We start from the raw sequence: 17,687 nt of genomic DNA, 5'->3' as shown, positions 1-17,687 counted from the left end.
ATGACGGGGCCCGTTGGCTGTCGTGAGAAAGGCCCATCACACGAAGTATCTCAACTTCTCTCAGTATTACTACATTACATGGCGATGCCGTGTACAGATGAATGGCGGGGTAATGAGATAAATTGGGGTGGCGTAATGGTGAAAAGTGAGATGTATCTGGTAGAGCCTATTACAGTGAGTCAGAGGCCCACTATCATCGGTTCGACCGACCAGTAGCCGTGCATGCTCGTTGATGCGGCCGTGCTGTCTGTAAGAGCGCCTCTCCGCGCTTCGAACAGCAGCGGCCAGAAGTGGCCGGGAAGACTGAGCTGTCGATGGGACAATGACGATTTGGTCAAAGAAAGCGACCCGTGAAGAAAATGTTAATGATGGTACGAGGTCGCGACGGGAGTGGTTGCAGTCTGGACCAGGTACTAGAAATGATAGCCTCGGATGGGGGTGAAGTGATGGTGTTTCTTTTCTCGTCTCTTGCTTGGCAGCCGTTGGTCGTTACCTGTCGTCGTCGCCGCCGTTCGCCCAGTGGAGAAATGATTGTGGATTTGTGGTGCGGTCTTTTCTGGGCCTGGACGAGAATAAGTGTCTGTCTCACTGGCTGATGGCTTCGGCGGTAAACCCGGCGTTCACAACCCAGCAGTGTCGCCCTCTCTCTCTCTCGTCATGGGTACCATGGGCTTAACGCCTGGACTAGAGGAGGATCCGTGAAAGCTAGCTGGGGGGCAGAGCAGGGTACAGATGAAAGAGGTGGCAGGTAGACGAGTGGGTGGTGTGGCCCGTGATGTCGATGTTTGTTCAAGGGAGGTTGGGCGAACCATGCCGGCTGCGGAGTGGTGCAAGCACACAAGTGTTTCCATACAGGCACCGGGCCTACAGCGGGCCACGGGTCGCCCGCAAGACCGGGTTGAAGGTGAATCGGATTGGCGAGATCCTTGGCATTCAAGTTGACGCCGATACTGTACTTCGTAACCAGGCCGAAGCTCCAGGATAAGGTCTAGAAGCCGAGGAATCAAGTCGATCACCAACTGTCCCCTTTGCGCTCACGTCGATGACGAAACGTCAGCGATCACACTAGCATGGAACGAAAGCATTTTGACGTTGGCGCGGCTGAATGCGCACGCTGGTCTGGAACAGCTCTCGCCAGCGGCCACTGGTATCTCGAAATGAGAGACTGGGCATGCTATCCGGAACAGTGCTGTGAGACGGTGAGACCAGACGCGACAAAGGGCAAAGTCATAAGTAGCCCCCACCACACTCAGGGGATGATATATTAGCAGTCTGGGGTCGTGCAACGGCAAGCCAAACTCGTCGTGTAGGGTACGAGAAGCTCGGGAAACATCGAAAGATTGCCAGTCAACGCGTCTTGCGGTTTATCTTTATTCAACTTGGGCCCTGTAACCAAGTAAGCGTATCGGTGGTGTTCCCAGCGGGGGAAAAACGCGTGCATCGTCGTCGCTGTAGCTATCGCTGCCGTTACACACGAAGTCTGCTGCATACGGATACCATGACCCTTCGGAAGATGGAGGGATGGAGTGGTGGCCATTTCGGGTGGGCAAAGCGCCAAAGGATGGATCTGCTTGAAATGGCGCGCAACGAGTTGTTGAGAAGTCGGCGGTGTGAGACAATGACACAACATGGAAAAAAGAAACGTGATTGAAAGCCGATTAGCCAGTAATCTTTCTCTCGTTCTTTGGGGCTCGTTTTGATTCTCTGGCCGAGACCACGATGGGGTTCCCCGGCGGCAAGTCGAGTGAGGGAGGATGGAAGCTAGTGCAAGGTACGAAAACACTTCGCAAATATTGTAAGGTATCCATCATAGCGCCGTCGTGTGTACACGCACCCGGAGTGCGGTGATTATGGAGTCGGAGCGGCGTCTCGAACGGCATCATCCTCGCTGGTTTTTGCTCGTGAGACGTCGAGATGCCCAGCTGTTCGTCTTTACCCAATGGCGAACTCCTGGAGGGTTGTCTGACATTCTTTCCCAGGTTGAACGAGTCCGACGGCTGCTCATATCACGAAGGGAAACTTGAGTGAAATTAGGGAAGTGGAGGCAAGTCTGGGCTCGTAAGGGTTCCTGAAGTATTCTATGTCCGTACAGTTACCTTGACACAGAGACCCAACAGCATCCAAGGAAGGGGAGGGGTTCAATGCTCGATTGTCGACAGTATCTACCTACCTGGGCGCGCTAGGCAGGGACTGCCTGCTGGTTGCACCTAACTCGAGGTGAGGTCATACCGGAAGAAGTCCCTTCTTTTGCCGCCGGCTGTTCTTCTTTTCTTTTCTTTCTTTCTCTTTACTTTTTCTCTCTTCTTTGGTGGTAGTAACAGCTTCTTGTTGAGTTGGATTGAGAAGATGCACCTGCCTGCCCGCTGCCAGCCACCACCTAACTGTGACGGGTCCCTGCCCGTGTTGCTCTTTCGCTCTCTTGTCTTGGACCCACTTATGCGATCCACACAGGCAAGGCATCTACTCACTTGGGGAAGCACACAGGGTGCGGCGGGGCCAGCACGGATAAGGCAGGCAATCATGGACTTATGGAACTCGACTTGACAGGGGATAGTCAAACTTGGAGGCATCGCAAAGGCGGCGTGGTGCACATGGTCTGGTTTTGTCACTCACCGTTCACTGGCCAGTCGAGGAGAAGAAGAAGAAGAGGAGGAGGAAGAAGAAGAAGAAGAAGAAGAAGGAGGAAAAAACCCCACAAAGCAGTCAGACAGTGTTTTGATACTAAGGCAAGTATTTATGGGAAGATGCTCTATCTTGGGTTCCAAGGGAGACAGGCAACATGACAAGACGAGGATGCCACAGGGTCAGCCAAGGTAGCGTTGCAAGATCTGCCTTTTGACATGCGCGCGCATGGCTCTGCCGCACAGTGCAGCAAACGTCTGTGCCCTCGAGAGTCAAGGTCGGGAGCCCCAGCCAGCGCCGACGGATGCTAGTGCGTAGTGCAAGATCATACCTAGATCCATTCTGCCGTGTCTCGATGTGCAGTGGTAAGATGACCTTGGTCCCCCGGGGGAGGGGCTGAGGGAGTAAGCTAATTGCGGCATAGTCAGCTATCCAAGCCGGTCCAGAGTCGTTTCTAGGTTCGGCAATCGTCAACACAGACGAGCCTTGCCTTCCTGCCCCTTCCTTCCCTCCTGCTTGGCTCCGTGGACTAAGTCGACGGCGTTGTGCTTGGTGGACAGAGGAAGCGTCGAGAAGGCAACGAAGCGCCAACAAACTCTCTTGTTCCCCCACCACCATCTTCCGCCTTTGTCTTCTTTTTTTATCCCGTCACCGAGTTTGTTAACTCGCAACGGTGTTTGCAGGGTCGAATTGAAGAGCTGCGACAGTCAGTGCAGCTGTTGCTGTGCAGACAGAAGCCGCGCCGTCGGAAGCACGTCCAAATCTCCGCTTGCGTCGGCCGCCAAAGAAATGATAACATGCTCTTTCGTGGTACCGCGCATGGAAAGGGCCCTCCCACTCGACGCTGTGGACACCCGAACCCTACCTCCTCCGACCAGATGACATGTTGCATTTGCGACGGAACTCAAGCTTGCGGTAGATGTGTATGAGGGGGGAAGGGGGATGGCGTTTGAACATGCCGTGCATTGTAGGCGGCGGAAACATCCAGCCTGCAACAGAAAACACAGCCCTCCAGGGTCCGACAGACTTTCGACGTCCGGTCCAGCAATAAAAGTCACAACAATGACACAGGCAATGAATCAAAGAGACGAACGAGGCAACGCCAAGTCCGAGGCCCAAGGGCGGATGGACAAAGATGGATCGAGGAGCACGGCCGCCCGGGACAGTGTGTCAACCAGCAAAACCGCGTCCGCCTTGTCGTATGGCGTCAACCGCTGTTGCCGCTGCGGCCACCGTCTCTGCCTGCTGAACCGCTTGGGACGCTTACAACTACTACTCGACCGACCGGACCTGACTGCGGGCCCCCGGGCTGTGTTGGTACCCGGGCCCGAGTGACGTGAGTTGAAGCCGGGCATGACCGTTATTGAGGGCATGGAAAGGCCATGTCCAAAGCGGCTTGCGGACTTCGACTTTCGCTGTGCGATGGCGATGCGAAGAGCGCTGCGGAGCTACGGTGATGATGAGTGGTCACTGCGCTACTGATGACCTGGAACCGATAGCCGACAGCCCATGTGTGAATGGAGGGGGGGCTGTGCCCGGGGCTTCGAGGACACACCCGGCCTCTGTGAGACAAGAGAGCAACCGCACTCCAGAGCCGGCCGATGACTTCGGATTGGCCATTACTTCAAGACCCCAAAGGGGTTTCAACCTTTTTCGACAAGAGCTGACAGTTGCTTGAGCTGCCATGCTCTGTGCGCTCTGTGCACAGGACCAGAAGTACCCGACACGCCACTTTTCACATGGAGAGAAGAAGGACGAGGGAGAATGGACGACGTAACACGAGCGAGACTGGAGAGAGTCGAAAGGCAGAAAGCGACGGGATCGGAATCCACCGCCGCCGCATCTTCACCAACAAGGGGCACTTGATCCTTCGGAGTCGACTGTAGTTGGCGGACACACATTGGAAGGCCCAAGACCGGACCCACCGCAACTCACCTCTGCTCTCCTCCTACCTATTCGTAAGCAGTGTGCACTACGAGAAATTCGTACACAGTACTCCCTCCGATGCCCAAGTCCAGGTCGAGGCCCGGTCCATGTTCCCATGTCCCGTCGGGGTCCTGGATCGCCATGTCTGATTTGTGTGTTTGTGCGAAAAGGTTACCCACTGTCCACACGGTGACCCTCGCACCCAGTTCGCCGGGGGTCGAGTTGTCATGGTCTCATTGATCCGTAGCGTGGGAGCGGGACTCTAGGGTCGGTCGAGGTCGGTTGGTCCAGTCCCGTCCACGTCCACAATCCATAACCCACGTCCATTTCAGTCACAGTTGCGGTTGGGTGAGGTAAAGATACTCAAAGGTATCGGTACCTCGTCTCGGAAGGGTACTTGAGATCGGTACGGATATTGGATTTGATACAGTTCAGGCCAGATTCTCTCGATTATCTGACAGCCCGCAACTCTGCCAGGCCACACTGCGCTGAGTCGTTCATACCTGGTATTGTCTCTTTTGACACGGCACTTCGTCCTTGAATTCATCCGTCCCCCCTTCATCCCGACTGGTTGGTCTTCCACGTCGCCCGTACGCTCGAATGTGTGTGAGAGAGAGAGAAAGAGAGAGACTGTGCTTGTGGCGTTGTGTGTGTGTGTGTGTACTAAGTATGTGTATTCGTACGGACAGCCCAGCGTTATCGAGGTGTCCCTTCTGAAAGGCCGACAGACCGACCGCGACCGACCGCGACTAACTGGGGGGGGGCCTTGACCTCAGGCCATGGGCCACCCTAGCCGGTGCCAACAGACCCCTCTCCTCTGGTGTTACGCTGCTCCAAACACGCCCAGGCCCTTCGCACCATTGCTCTCGTTGCACGCCCCCCTCTCCGGGCCTTTCCCTCTGGACCACCACCCACCGAACCGCGACAGTTGGCCTAGCTCCTTGCCCGTACCACCCTTCAAGCCAGCTGAGAAAACCCCAGCCCGACACTGTGGTCAAGACCGAAGACGAGACGAAAAAGAGACGCGAAGGGCCGACGGTAAAGTAAAGTCGCTTACCGACGCAGTCGCGGTCCTATGTGGCATAGAGGACAAGAAACAGGTACCTCGGAGGGAGGAAGGTCAAGATCTAACACCAAAGAAGCATGGCACTTTTTAGTATTTTTATTTTATTTTTTGCAACCTCACCCCTCCAACAAGAAGAAGAAGAAGAAGAAGAGGAGGAGGAGGAGGAGGAGTAGGATGAAGGAGGGCCGCGCTGCTAACTAAGGTAAGGTACGGAAAGGTAATGCGAGGCGAGGGTGTCTTGTTATGAGTAAAGTCCCGTATGACCAGAGCCAAGTCACGATACGGACGGGCAGTTGAGGACACAAATTACGAGTCAAACACTCTACCTACCCGTCGAAGGCTTCTGATTCCCTCCATCCAACTGCTGGGTAAGAGAGAGAGGGGCACAAAACGACGAGAAGAGGTACAGATACGCAAACGAGAGAGACCCCGAAGTCATTGATATCGTTACGGTATAGTAATAGTGTGGGCGAGTGCGGGACGGTACATAGGTACAGTGCATCCCATTCCCCATGCACGCCTAATGCCATTCAGACAAGGTGCGAATGAACGATAACGATACTGGCACAACAAAACATCGCGAGAGCAACGAGCATGAGGAAAAGAACGACGGACAGAGGAGGTAGACCAGACCATACGCCCGTAGCTCCGGGCCCAAGAGCCGACATGGCAATATGTTCCAGTGGGCACGTTGTTGTTCGGGTGCAAGTGCACGTACGATGTATGGTTCTGATACTGGTGCTGCTCTTCGGAGTGAATGAAGCGCGTGCGCGCGCCCACTGATGGAGGTACGTAGCGGTCTTTCTCTCATGGTGCCTGTTTTGATTTCATGTCAATTTTCACAGGTTGTATTCCCTAAGCCAGTTGAATTGAAGGTACCCGAGTTAGGTAGCTAGCTGCACTCCATACAAAGTACACAGCTAGCTTTGCCTTGTTTTCCGTCGTGCAACCTCTTCTCCGCCCTCCTCCTCCTCTCCTCCCATCCCATCCTACCACCCACCCACCTTCGTCCCACTTGGTGGAAAGCCCCCCCCCGGTCTCCGAGCTGCGGTACCTTGGCCCTTAGCCTCGCCCTCTGGCGTCCTTGTCCTCAGTAACCCCAGTCGGGCGGACCGTCCACTCAGCGGCGGCAAAAAACGGCCAAGGCCACCCACTCGGGGACAGTTCGCCTGTGCCATTTCCGATCAAAGCCTACCTTGTCGACCGCTACCACAGCGTGTACATCGTACCTTTTGTCCGCAAGATACTTCTACTTTTACCGCGGTAAATATCTTGGGAGGACAAAACAGAGTGAGAGAAAAATAAAGAACGAAAGAGAGAGAGAGAGAGAGAGAGAGAGAGAGAGAGAGAGAGAGAGAGAGAGAGAGAGAGAGAGAGAGAGAGAGAGAGAGAGAGAGAGTGTGTGTGTGTGTGTGTGTGTGTTTTGTTGATGGATATGAGGGAGAGGACTCAGAGAGCGTTGCCGGTTCTTCTGGTCTGCCAGTGCTAGTGCCACTGACTGCTCGGATTCGACCTTACGGTGCCCATGCCCATATCCATGCCCATACCCATGCTCCCCCCCTTCCCCTCTCCCACCCCCATGCCACGCTCATGGGCCATGCCCCATGCTTTTCGAGCGAGCTCTTCTCCGTACCGCTACTGTCGTGCCCTTTTACCGCACCAGCATGGGCAAAGTGCGGACACCGCAGTACCCCGGTACCTTTTTTTTTATTTAATTTTTTACCTCAACCTGCACCTGCACCCTGCACCTTCTTGCGCCGGCCGGGGTGGGCGTGTGGATTGTGGGTTATGGATGGATGGACTTCGACCTGCCTCCTCTTCTTTTCTCACCACCAGAAACAAAACCTTCCCACGCCCGTCTTCTTTCTTTTCTTTCTATCTCTCACGACTCCACCAACCACCTCCAATATTTCCACTTAGGACCAGCCAAAGAGGCGAGGACGGTAATTCAGACTTCTTCTACGCCTGCGTCTCCCAATGCTTCTTCATCACCTTACATCCTCTTGCTCCTCACCTTAGACCCTCCTCAAAACTTAACACCCTTCTTTCCGCCTCCCCAGCATTCCTCTACTGCATCTCTTCTGCACAACCCGCCCCCTTCTGCGCTCTTATACGCCAAAACCTCTAGCTAATGTACCTGCATTAGAAGAGTTGGCCGAGCTCGACGAAAGAGAAAGAGAAGAAAACAAGGTTGACCAACACGATCACTCTACTCTCGAGCGTTTGTGTGGTGTCTGGTGCAAACCTGCCTGCCTGAATAGACCTTACAAACGGCCTCCACCGCTTGTAACCCAGCTCCCGATTTCTGCATCTAGCAAGAAAAAAACGGGCATTCCCTCGCTTCGTATCGTCACCGTCCTCGGCGCCTTTTGTGCAACCGGCCTTGCAACCAAAGACAGACCACCTTGTCCCCCCTCTTCTGCCACTGGGACAAACGGACATCGCCATCACTCAACCTGCATTTCCTGCCGAACCTACACTGCCATCTAGACAACACATCAATCACAGTTGTCTACGAACCTGCCATCAGATGTCCTAAACACGTACACAAAAAGGTTCTGATTTTAACGACTGCTTACGACGACCACGACCGTCCTGATTCGTTCTCTCTCGAAAGGTTCTCGTATCACACCGACTGTACTAGTTTTCTTCCCGGTAGCACTTTCACTGTCTCGAGCACTCTTGCAATCTTGAGCGCCGCCTCGACCCTCGCCCATCGGTCTTGACCACCCCCTCAATCACGCTGTGATAGGGCTTAGACGCTTCGAAGGAAACGTTGCCCTCACTCGACAACCGATTCTTTGCTACTACGGTCACGGGGCTCACTTGCCGACTCGTGCTTTACTCGACTCTGGTGCTTGCTTGGTGCTAGGAACCTTAGGGGCAAACCGTGAAGCTGGATCTGCCGTCGATTTCTCAAGTCCAAAACCGGGGACCGACCGACGTGTCGTATTACAACGCTCACGCCGCTCAGAGGCCATTTTATATGAGCAGCGATAGGGTTCCTTCTCTGCCATTGCCAGCTCCGCACCAGGCGTACTCGTCGGGTACCTCGTCCCCTCGGGTCAGTTCCATCGGCTCTATTTCGAGCTCTCACATAGGCTCTAGTTCGTCTTTCACGTCGGCCGCATCCTCAAACGGCCCCAAAACGCCTTCTCCTACCCTGCCCATCAACTCGGCAATTCCTGGACCATCCAGCCAAACCGTCGGCGGATACGAACATTACTCCGCCATGAATCAACCTGCAGCAGACATGTACTATTCGCAACATATGTCTGCCGGTCAGGCGCCGCCGCCCCAGACTGTCACCTCCGGCAACATGTCTTATCACCAACCCCCGCCGTTACAGCCAAGCCACTTGCCTCAATACGCCCAGCAGACCCAGTACGCCCAGCCGTACGGGTACACCAATGGCCTGACATCGCCTCAGAACGCTCCTCCCGCTGTAAACAACGGAATGGGTGGCCAGAACGTCCTTCCTCTGCCTGGTGTTTCTAACCAGGGCTTTCAGGGCTTTGACACGACCGGCCAAGTAGCCCCGCCTGGCATGAAGCCCAGAGTGACGGCTACCCTATGGGAGGATGAGGGAAGCTTGTGCTTTCAGGTAGAGGCCAGAGGAATCTGCGTCGCGCGCAGAGAGGGTGAGTTCGGCCGACACTACGCTGGCCTGACTGTCGATCACCTTGCTGACTGACACCGCGCTAGACAATCACATGATCAATGGCACAAAACTGTTGAACGTTGCGGGAATGACCCGTGGTCGCCGCGATGGCATTCTCAAGAGCGAGAAAGTGAGACATGTCGTCAAGATTGGCCCCATGCACTTGAAGGGTGTTTGGTACGTTTCACATTCCACGGCATCCTCGGTCTCTTGCTAACGATGAATAAGGATCCCATTCGAGCGGGCTTTGGACTTCGCCAACAAGGAGAAGATCACCGAGCTACTCTATCCCCTCTTCGTTCATAACATTGGTGCCTTGTTGTACCACCCTACGAACCAAACCCGTACCAATCAAGTCATGGCTGCTGCTGAACGTCGCAAACAAGAACAGAGCCAGATGCGTGGTGCTCCCCAAACAGGAGGGCCTGGTCTGCCGTCGATTCAGCAGCATCATCACCACTCTATGGGCCTGCCAGGACCCCAGCAGTCCCTGCCATCCCATGCCAACATTGGCCGTCCCACTCTGGACCGGGCACACACATTCCCTACACCCCCCACCAGTGCCTCCAGCGTGATGGGTGGCAGTATGGGCGCTTCAGACAACGGCTTCCAATGGGCCCAGCCTCAGGGCATGACCAACGCCCAGGCTCAAAACCCCATGTCTATTGATACGGGCTTGAGCAACGCTCGATCCATGCCCGCAACACCTGCTTCGACACCGCCGGGCTCGACTATCCAGAACATGCAGCCCTACCAGCAGTCTGGCACCCAACAATATGACAACTCGCGGCCTATGTACAACCAATCTGCTCAGCAGTCCCCCTACCAGACCACCAACCAGACCTCGCAAGACCGCTCTGTCTACGGGCAGAACGATCCGTATGCCAAAAACGACATGGGTCCTCCGTCAGCACGGCCTGCGACCTCTGGTGCCCCTCAAGACCAAAAGCCCCCGAACGGCATGATGCACTCTGATCAGAGTGCTTCCCAGCCCGCTGGCGAGGAAGAGGCAGAGCATGATCACGATGCCGAGTATACTCATGACAGTGGCGCCTACGACGCCAATCGCGGTTCCTACAACTACTCTGCCCCTGCCGTTGGAACGCTTCCTGCTGAGCATCAACATTTGTCTCCCGAGATGACTGGTTCGCCTGGACACCCGCCCGCATCTGGTCGTGCCACTCCCCGCACCGCCGCTGCACCCCAGCCCTACTATTCTCAGCAGGCTGGCTACAGCACTCCCCCGCGCGTCGCCCAACAGTCGTCAAGCAACCTGTACAACGTCATGAGCAACGACCGCAACTCGGCTGCTGCAGGTGGTAGTGACGTCTACCAACCCCAAGCGGATATGGGCTCCATGTCAAATAGCTATCCGTCCCAGCTTAATGGCTCCGCCAGTGGCATCAAGCGCAGCCGCGACGATGACGACGACCTTCAGCGTCCGCTCAGCGGCGGTGGCATGGATCTCAAGCGCAGGAAGACTTTGATCAACGCGGCCGTTCCTGCTTACGACACCATGGCTCGAGCTCCTCCTGTGATGGCTCAACAACCCCAGCGAAGGTAACGGCGACGTCTCTGGGCGACAGTAACCCCAAACTCCGACCTTCCGTCAGTCCCTCCCTGATGGCGTTGGGGCTGCAATCGGTACGAGGCACGATCAGTCACGAGAATCTGATTTGATGATCTTCAAGCTTCAACAAACGAAGCTTCTCGGCACTCCTTGCACACCATTTTTTTTCTTTTTTTTCTTTGTATTTGCAAGACGACTTATCGGCATCGACGATCCTCGGGAGACGACGCTGACGAGTTGACGACTTCCTCATTCCCTGTTTTTTTAAACGTCCATCATGGCTGTAGATGCTGATGAATTACGCCTTGCATGGAGGACTTAATCCTAAAGACTCGACCATTCTTCTTTTTCCGGACCTCTTCTGGGCAACATACACGAAAGAGCATGGTGGGGTTGGATACACGGCTTGCTGACCCGTTACGACACTCGGGCAAAGCAGCATGCAAACACCACCTCGGAGGACCGAACATCAACATTAACAACATTTTCCTTTGCCTCAGTTTCGAATACAGCGGGGGATCATCTGACACGAGTGTGTGTGTGTGCCAGGGATGGGGGATTAAGATGATGACCTTATGACGACTCTTGTTCCTTTCACAAAAGGGTGAGACGCGTGTTGGAGACTGTCTCTTTAGGTAACGACTTGATGAACGGAATAAAAAAAGCTTTCGCTGCTTCAGAACCTAGTAGCCATGTTTCCGGCTCCCCGCCGCGAGCTTTGTGTGATTGCAAATTCAAGTGACGTATTCAAGCTACGGCATCAGATGGGCTAGCTTGCAAAGTGACTTGCTTGACACAGACAGGGCAGTCGTAACCCGGATACAGTCACTGGTTCGAAAGCTCGCACTCGACGCACGTTAGGTGAGCTTGGCCATGTATTCCCGCGAAAGTCTTGGGGCCCTCGAAAACTCACAAGACACCAGGACCGAGACCACAGATTTATAACCGGATTGACTCGGTCGCATGTTGAATGCAGTGCATGAAGGCGGCCAGTACTGATACCTCATTCACCAAATGTACCTACCTACCTGCGATGCAATTTTCGGATGGCTTGACGTCAATCACTTTAAAGACACAGTGCCAGGCAGATCATTTCCAGCCGAGACAAGAACCCATCATATGAAACCCCGAAGTGGAATCCGGCATGAATGGATGGCATAGAACAGTTCCCTTGTGTCTAGATAGATACTCTGTACAAAAGTCCACGGATGAAGCCAACCACTTAGCCAGCCCCAGCCTACCAACTCAAGGAAGGTAAGGCACAACCGGCTAAATACCGGGGCGCGCGACTCCACTATCGACTTGACCTCGGGACGTGGTCAGTCGCAGGCCACTAGCTCTGCCCTTCGCTACATGCCGATTTTGGACTCGAGCTCAACCTCGAGCTCCCGTCTTCAACACTTGCTCCTCACATCTGCGTCACCCATTGGCTTCTTGGCCCAATCCCGAGATTGAAGGCAAAACATCACATCGAGAAGCCAATCAATGGTCGCAAGCATACCAGTAGAATCTTGCGGTGCGGCGACATAATTCCACTTAGTCAACCTGCGAATTCACGGACGCTCTCGACCAAGCGACCGACTTGCACCATGGCGACCCCGACTCAGATGAAGCATGCGGCCTCGCAGCAGGGAAGGACCCCTTCGCAGCTTACCGCAGCGACTCCTCCGGTATCCACGCCATTTTCGGCGTCGCAAGCCCACGCGGCCTTTTCGCCTAGAGGGCCTAGGTCGTCGCCTCAGCAGTTTAAGAAATCGCCTGCGACTTCGACCACCTTGATGGGCCACCCGGCGAATGGCGCCCTTAACTTCGACAGTCCTTCTGCAGCGGCTGCCATGGGCGCGCTTGGCATCAGTGGCGGACTGGACATTGGTCTGGATCACGTCGGCGTCGGGGGATTTGGCGGCCTGGGGGCACTAGGCAGCGAGGACGATAAGATCAAGAGGCTAGATGCGGTTATTGAAATTCTCGGAGTAGGTCAAGATGTAATACGCTGTCCTTTTGAATGAAGACTGACCCGTTGTCTTGCAGAAGGCTAAAGGACGAGTCAGCGAAGCCGGACTCGAGCGACTCACGCTTCGAACAGGTCTTACTAGCATGTGGGACGAGCATAGGTCGCCCGACGGCAGGAAAACGAGGATGTTGGTCATCGCCGGTCAAGCTCTGACGATCGATATCGAGCTGAACAACAACATCGTGGAAAACGTCTCGCTGGGGTTTCCGGAATCGGGCCCCATCGTCACAAGACACAAGGATCGCGCGGGGAACATCCTCCTTAAGGATTTGCAGCTTCGCCCCGACCAGAGCCCGTTAACCAAGACTTTGGAAAAGTTCTCTGCGAACTTGGAGCGCCTGGCAAACCTCGACAAGCTCAGCGTCATTCCCGGACTCGACTGCCAGGAGGCTCTGGCCGGCATCTTCGAGAGTCTTGAGAGACTCCACAAGTGGGAGCTGTCGAAGCTGCGAGAAGACCCTGCCATGGGCGGCAAGCCAGACCGGTTTCTCGAAACAACCATCATGTGCACCAAGAGCGGACGGCCCATGATGCACACGAGAGACATGGTGGGACTCAGCATCGAGTATTGGACTGAGAGACGCCATGTCATTCCTAAAACTACAGAGACAATGCGCTACTGCGAGACTAGGGAGAAGGTTTGGTTGATTCTCATAGGCTGCAAGGCCTTGGATGGAAACATGTTTCCTCCAGTCCGGGTGTCAGAGAACTGGATTTCCCAGAAGGTGGAAAAGGCCGAACCTGGGCCCGAGGATATCCTCGTTGCTGCTTCTGGACCGGCTCTCGACTGGCTAGAGCCGGAGCCCACCACGCTACCCCAAACTGACGATAATAAGGATCCAGGCATTGACGTGGTGCAGCCGGATGGCACAACGCACAAATATCCAAACGTCAAGTTCGTAGCAACCCTTACCCCCTCAGTGATCGTGCCACAGTCGGTGTGGAACACGCTGCACACCCTTACAGGAGCACAGGCCCAGCCCATGCCTTTGCCTACCTACACGTTCGACAGCATTTCCTTCCCGATACCCGAGGGCAGCAACCATGACGCAAGCGAGCTCCGGGTTATCTCCTGCAAGAGGAAGGTTCAGGTTCAGGTCCCTGGTGACGGCAACACCGTATCGTCGCGGAAGCACAAGAACACGCTGCTTATCTACAAGCCTGTGTATGGCCAGACGGTAACGGAACTCTCCTTCTCCCATCCACGGCAACTGGTGGCAATGCTTCCTATTCTCCGTCAGTACGCTTTTATATCAACTCTACTTGAGAGAAGTTTCGGCTCCAACATTGCTGGCGAGATCGTACCGGACGTCAACGATTCCATCATCATCAACGATACCATAACGACGCAAGTCGAGTACGACAGGTTCATGTCTCGGACATACGATACCAATGAGCAAGAGCTTACACTTGACGTGGTGCTGACCGTTCACCCGTCGGCCGGCCTCCATGTCGTCTTCCCTTTCCGAAACGCCACAGCCAACATCGACCTGCAGATTCAACAAAATGGACTGGTACACGTCGTTTCACAGAACGTTATTCCTGTCAACGGCGAAGATGTGGCAGAAACAGACAAGGGCAAACACAAACAGCTTACCCCGCAAGACCTGGGAAGGTTGCTGGAAGTGATGGAAGACCTTTGCTCTTGGGCAGAATGGATTCGAAAGAATCTATCGTAGCTCTCGGATGCTGGCAGACGCTAAGACAAACCCCATACGGCATGACCTTTGGGTATTATTTTGACTTTCCTTTTGTTTGTTCTGTACAATTGATACCCAGAGGGAGGACCTTTTCTTGCTCATCAGACAGGGCCATCAGCTCCTAAATGGGTTGGAGGGGGGGGGGTGTTTTTTTCTTGAATCAGAGAAAAGGAAGGTTCAGGATCCCCAAGTGTACAAATCTTGGAAGAGAGCTGGGGGGTTTTGGGCAATGTAACTTTGCCTGCATGCTCATGGCGTTGGGTTATTGGGAGGAAGAGAAGCAGCGGCGGCCTGGTCTGTATTTTGGTAACTGGCTGGCTGGCCGATGACGTTAGGAGCTATTCACTGGCAGTTAACCCAAACAAAGGGAATGCAGAGCCGCTTGGTGAGCAGACAGAAAGGAACATTCATCCATTGGCTCCTGCCGGTCCACAGCCCGCAAAGAAAGAAAGACAGTAATAAAGTTAATTATGATGACGCTTCTTGTTTCCTGCGGTACACTAGTGGGATCTCTTGCGCATACATAGGCGGGAATAGGACTGATGTTGGTTGTTGGGGTCGATCGACAGGTGCCTCTTTGCCTTGCTCAGCTGACTGTGACGTCTTCTCCCCCTAGTCCGATTGTTGGTTCATATTTTTGCTTTACGGCCAGTGGGGCTGATGACGATGGTAAATATGAAGGAGACCGAGATGCGTGCCCAGAGGCGGTCCGGTCTCTCTCAAGGTAGCACAGGTACACAATCTGGAAACCACGGTGGAAAACACAGCAAAAGTGATGTACCTAACATTGAACAGATGATCAAGATGACGTTGGTTACCGTGCTGAGATGCTGGCCTGGACCCCTGGCTCCTCTTTTGGATACGTCAGTTGTCAAATCACCCCCTACCCTCAGGCTCAGATTGCGGTTTGGGCACCAAAGATCAAGTTGGGAAACATCAGGCTGGATCGGTCCCCAGACGCAGGACGCATCATCTCCACCCTCTCCTCTCCCCTCTGATCCCCCCCCCCCCGCGCCCCGCCGTCCATTCGGGTCCGCCTGATTCAATACCACACCATGTCTTGAGCTGCGGCCGGGAAGGGACAATTCGCCTCGGGCGTCTCGGGAGGGATGTCGCAGACATTTCGACACAATAGATCACAAATAGTCTGATGTTTGGAAGGGGGGGAGAGGGAGGCGACGGAAATAAGGGAGGATGGCAGGTGAGGGCGGGAGGAAAAGCAAAGAAATCCTACAAGAAAACTTCAGAAAAGGACGGATGAACCACCCCCGGGGACGAAGCGTCGGGTGGCGGCGCCGGACCACGGCCAGGTCACACGGGGCTGGGCGCTACCTTTCCTTCCTTCCACTCTGGGCCTGGAGGGTGAGACGGGAGCTAGACGCACCCTGCAATTAGACAAGGTACTCTGTACCTTGTGAGCAGTCGCTCGTTTGCCGTTTTTTATATCCTAAAACTCTTCTTACTTTTTATCTATTTATCGACTAGGTGCTTGTAAGTGCTACCACCCTTCGGTCCGGATGTCTTTTGGGTCGAGACAATGGTCAGTCCAAATGAACGACTTCAACGGGTGTCGTCTGATCCCCCCCACCCTTCCTTCCTCTTCAATCCCCTTTCGACTTTGTCCATTTCCTCTTGTCACATTGTGCGGGAGTCTGTGCTGTTTCATGCCTGCGTCCTGCTTCAGAAAATCGGAGGGGGGCAGGCGGGAGAGCCATAGAGGGGGATCGAAGAGGGGGAAGGGGACCGAATAGAAAGCGGGAGGGGGCGGTATCGATAGGAGAAAATGATTGTTTTTGATCGGAAGTCAATAAACAATGGGAAAGTCAACAAATCGGCCCCAAACAAAACATTGAAAACCCTGTCCCGTCCCCGGAAGCGAGATTGGCGGGGGACCACACGGGTTGTGCTGGATAGGTACCTATGTATCGTTTGGTTTGGTGAAAGGTGATGTGAGTACAGGGTCGGGTGCCATCTTTACCCGTACCTACCAAATACTAGGCTGACTTTCCGGTACTGCCATGCCATGGCGGCGGCATCGGAATGGAATCTGGTGGACAGAACCCGGAGGTCATTCTGTGAAAACCGACACCTCTGTCCGTCTAGTCGGTCTGTGTGCGTCCCCAATACGATGCTGCATCGCATCACAGATTTGATAGCCACGGAGGAAGGGCTCGGCCGGCTCACTTTTTCTTCCAATACTCCCAAGTCGAAAGGTCAACGCGTCTCCTTCATTTTTTCCTGTTGTTCGTGTTCCGGTTCATATGTGCAATATTGGTGTAACCCTTGGCTGACACCTCGACTTTTAGACTTGCATTCCCGTCGTCCGTTCCCCTTGTGATGCGACGGCGAGTCCTTTCCTGCCGGAGCCCGCTCCACCTCCCCAACCCCGGGAAGAACCTGGTTGTCTCTTGTACGTAGTAGGTCGTCCCTGCGTTATCCACCAACTCCCGGCGAGAGTCAAAGAGTGTCCGAGCTTTCGAGGCTCGAACATCGATTCCAACCTCCCCGTGATGGTGGACCGAACAAGCGTGATCCTGACACCGGACTTCTCTCGCGCCCGTTTTGTTCTTGAAATTGAGGCGGCCCATTGAAAGGGGAGATCCAGTCGATGGCTGAGAAGAGCCAAGGCGGTTAAAAGATGGAGAAACACCAGTTTCTTCTTGCAGCAAAATCTAGTAGAGCCGCTGCCTTGTCCCAAGTGCCTGGTTTATCGTGTCTCAAGAGCTCTACCGGAGGGGGGAGGGGGGCAGAAAAGGAGATTGGAGGAAGACTGGAAGAGAGCTTTTCGTGTCCCGGGCTGGAAAGACTGCGCATTTACCCATTCCATTGACTTTCCACCGCAGGCAATCTGTCACCCGCAGTCACGTCCAAGAACATCTCAGAGGGCTCCGAGCACGTTGTGGCGTCATCCCCGGATTACGAGTAGAAGCGACGCGATGCAGCACTACATCTATAAAGCATGAATTCGTAATATCAGACGCAATCAATCGGTGACCCAGTTACTCCCCTATTGAGACCTCAGTCCTACGAAGCGGCTGTGGGGAGAACCTGGCCGAGATAGGGAGCGACTGGCAAGACCGGTCTGAATGGCCCGGGAAATTGGGGAGGGAATCGATGGGGCAAGGTCA

At 54.5% G+C, this 17,687-nt stretch overlaps 4 protein-coding genes across 4 annotated transcripts; 3 read left to right on the top strand and 1 right to left on the bottom strand.

Moving 5' to 3' along the window:
• Nucleotides 1-6,603: 6,603 nt before the first annotated feature.
• On the bottom strand, nucleotides 6,604-6,930 carry CDEST_13697 (uncharacterized protein; the record flags this gene model as incomplete). The annotated part of the gene is made up of 1 exon (XM_062929853.1): nucleotides 6,604-6,930. Exon 1 carries the CDS (start codon nucleotides 6,790-6,792, stop codon nucleotides 6,604-6,606), a length of 189 nt encoding a protein of 62 aa, XP_062785904.1. The 5' UTR covers nucleotides 6,793-6,930.
• Nucleotides 6,931-7,204: 274 nt separating this feature from the next.
• On the top strand, nucleotides 7,205-8,546 carry CDEST_13696 (uncharacterized protein; the record flags this gene model as incomplete). Its single annotated transcript, XM_062929852.1, has 1 exon — nucleotides 7,205-8,546. The coding sequence occupies one exon, from the start codon at nucleotides 7,205-7,207 to the stop codon at nucleotides 7,532-7,534; it is 330 nt and encodes a 109-aa protein (XP_062785903.1). The 3' UTR covers nucleotides 7,535-8,546.
• CDEST_13695 (Putative transcription regulator HTH, APSES-type DNA-binding domain, EFG1/Phd1/StuA family) lies at nucleotides 7,471-11,528 on the top strand. The gene is made up of 3 exons (XM_062929851.1): nucleotides 7,471-9,255; nucleotides 9,320-9,452; nucleotides 9,504-11,528. The coding sequence occupies exons 1-3, from the start codon at nucleotides 8,601-8,603 to the stop codon at nucleotides 10,837-10,839; spliced, it is 2,124 nt and encodes a 707-aa protein (XP_062785902.1). The 5' UTR covers nucleotides 7,471-8,600; the 3' UTR covers nucleotides 10,840-11,528.
• Nucleotides 11,529-12,149: 621 nt separating this feature from the next.
• Nucleotides 12,150-15,039, top strand: CDEST_13694 (Putative mediator complex, subunit Med1). Its single transcript, XM_062929850.1, has 2 exons — nucleotides 12,150-12,818; nucleotides 12,877-15,039. Exons 1-2 carry the CDS (start codon nucleotides 12,435-12,437, stop codon nucleotides 14,536-14,538), a joined length of 2,046 nt encoding a protein of 681 aa, XP_062785901.1. The 5' UTR covers nucleotides 12,150-12,434; the 3' UTR covers nucleotides 14,539-15,039.
• Nucleotides 15,040-17,687: the final 2,648 nt, after the last annotated feature.

This window comes from Colletotrichum destructivum, chromosome 9 (genome assembly GCF_034447905.1).
Source record: "Colletotrichum destructivum chromosome 9, complete sequence".
Lineage (NCBI taxonomy): Eukaryota > Fungi > Ascomycota > Sordariomycetes > Glomerellales > Glomerellaceae > Colletotrichum > Colletotrichum destructivum.
This window is presented reverse-complemented; position numbering and strand designations above follow the sequence as displayed.

What these genes read in the sequence shown, in the direction of transcription:
- CDEST_13695 (XM_062929851.1), top strand. Translation starts at nt 8,601, where the DNA reads ATGAGCAGCGATAGGGTTCCTTCTCTGCCATTGCCAGCTCCGCACCAG. An exon ending in CTGCGTCGCGCGCAGAGAGG is followed by an intron (nt 9,256 to 9,319) that starts GTGAGTTCGGCC and finishes ACACCGCGCTAG; the next exon opens with ACAATCACATGATCAATGGC. An exon ending in ATGCACTTGAAGGGTGTTTG is followed by an intron (nt 9,453 to 9,503) that starts GTACGTTTCACA and finishes ACGATGAATAAG; the next exon opens with GATCCCATTCGAGCGGGCTT.
- CDEST_13694 (XM_062929850.1), top strand. Translation starts at nt 12,435, where the DNA reads ATGGCGACCCCGACTCAGATGAAGCATGCGGCCTCGCAGCAGGGAAGG. An exon ending in CGGTTATTGAAATTCTCGGA is followed by an intron (nt 12,819 to 12,876) that starts GTAGGTCAAGAT and finishes GTTGTCTTGCAG; the next exon opens with AAGGCTAAAGGACGAGTCAG.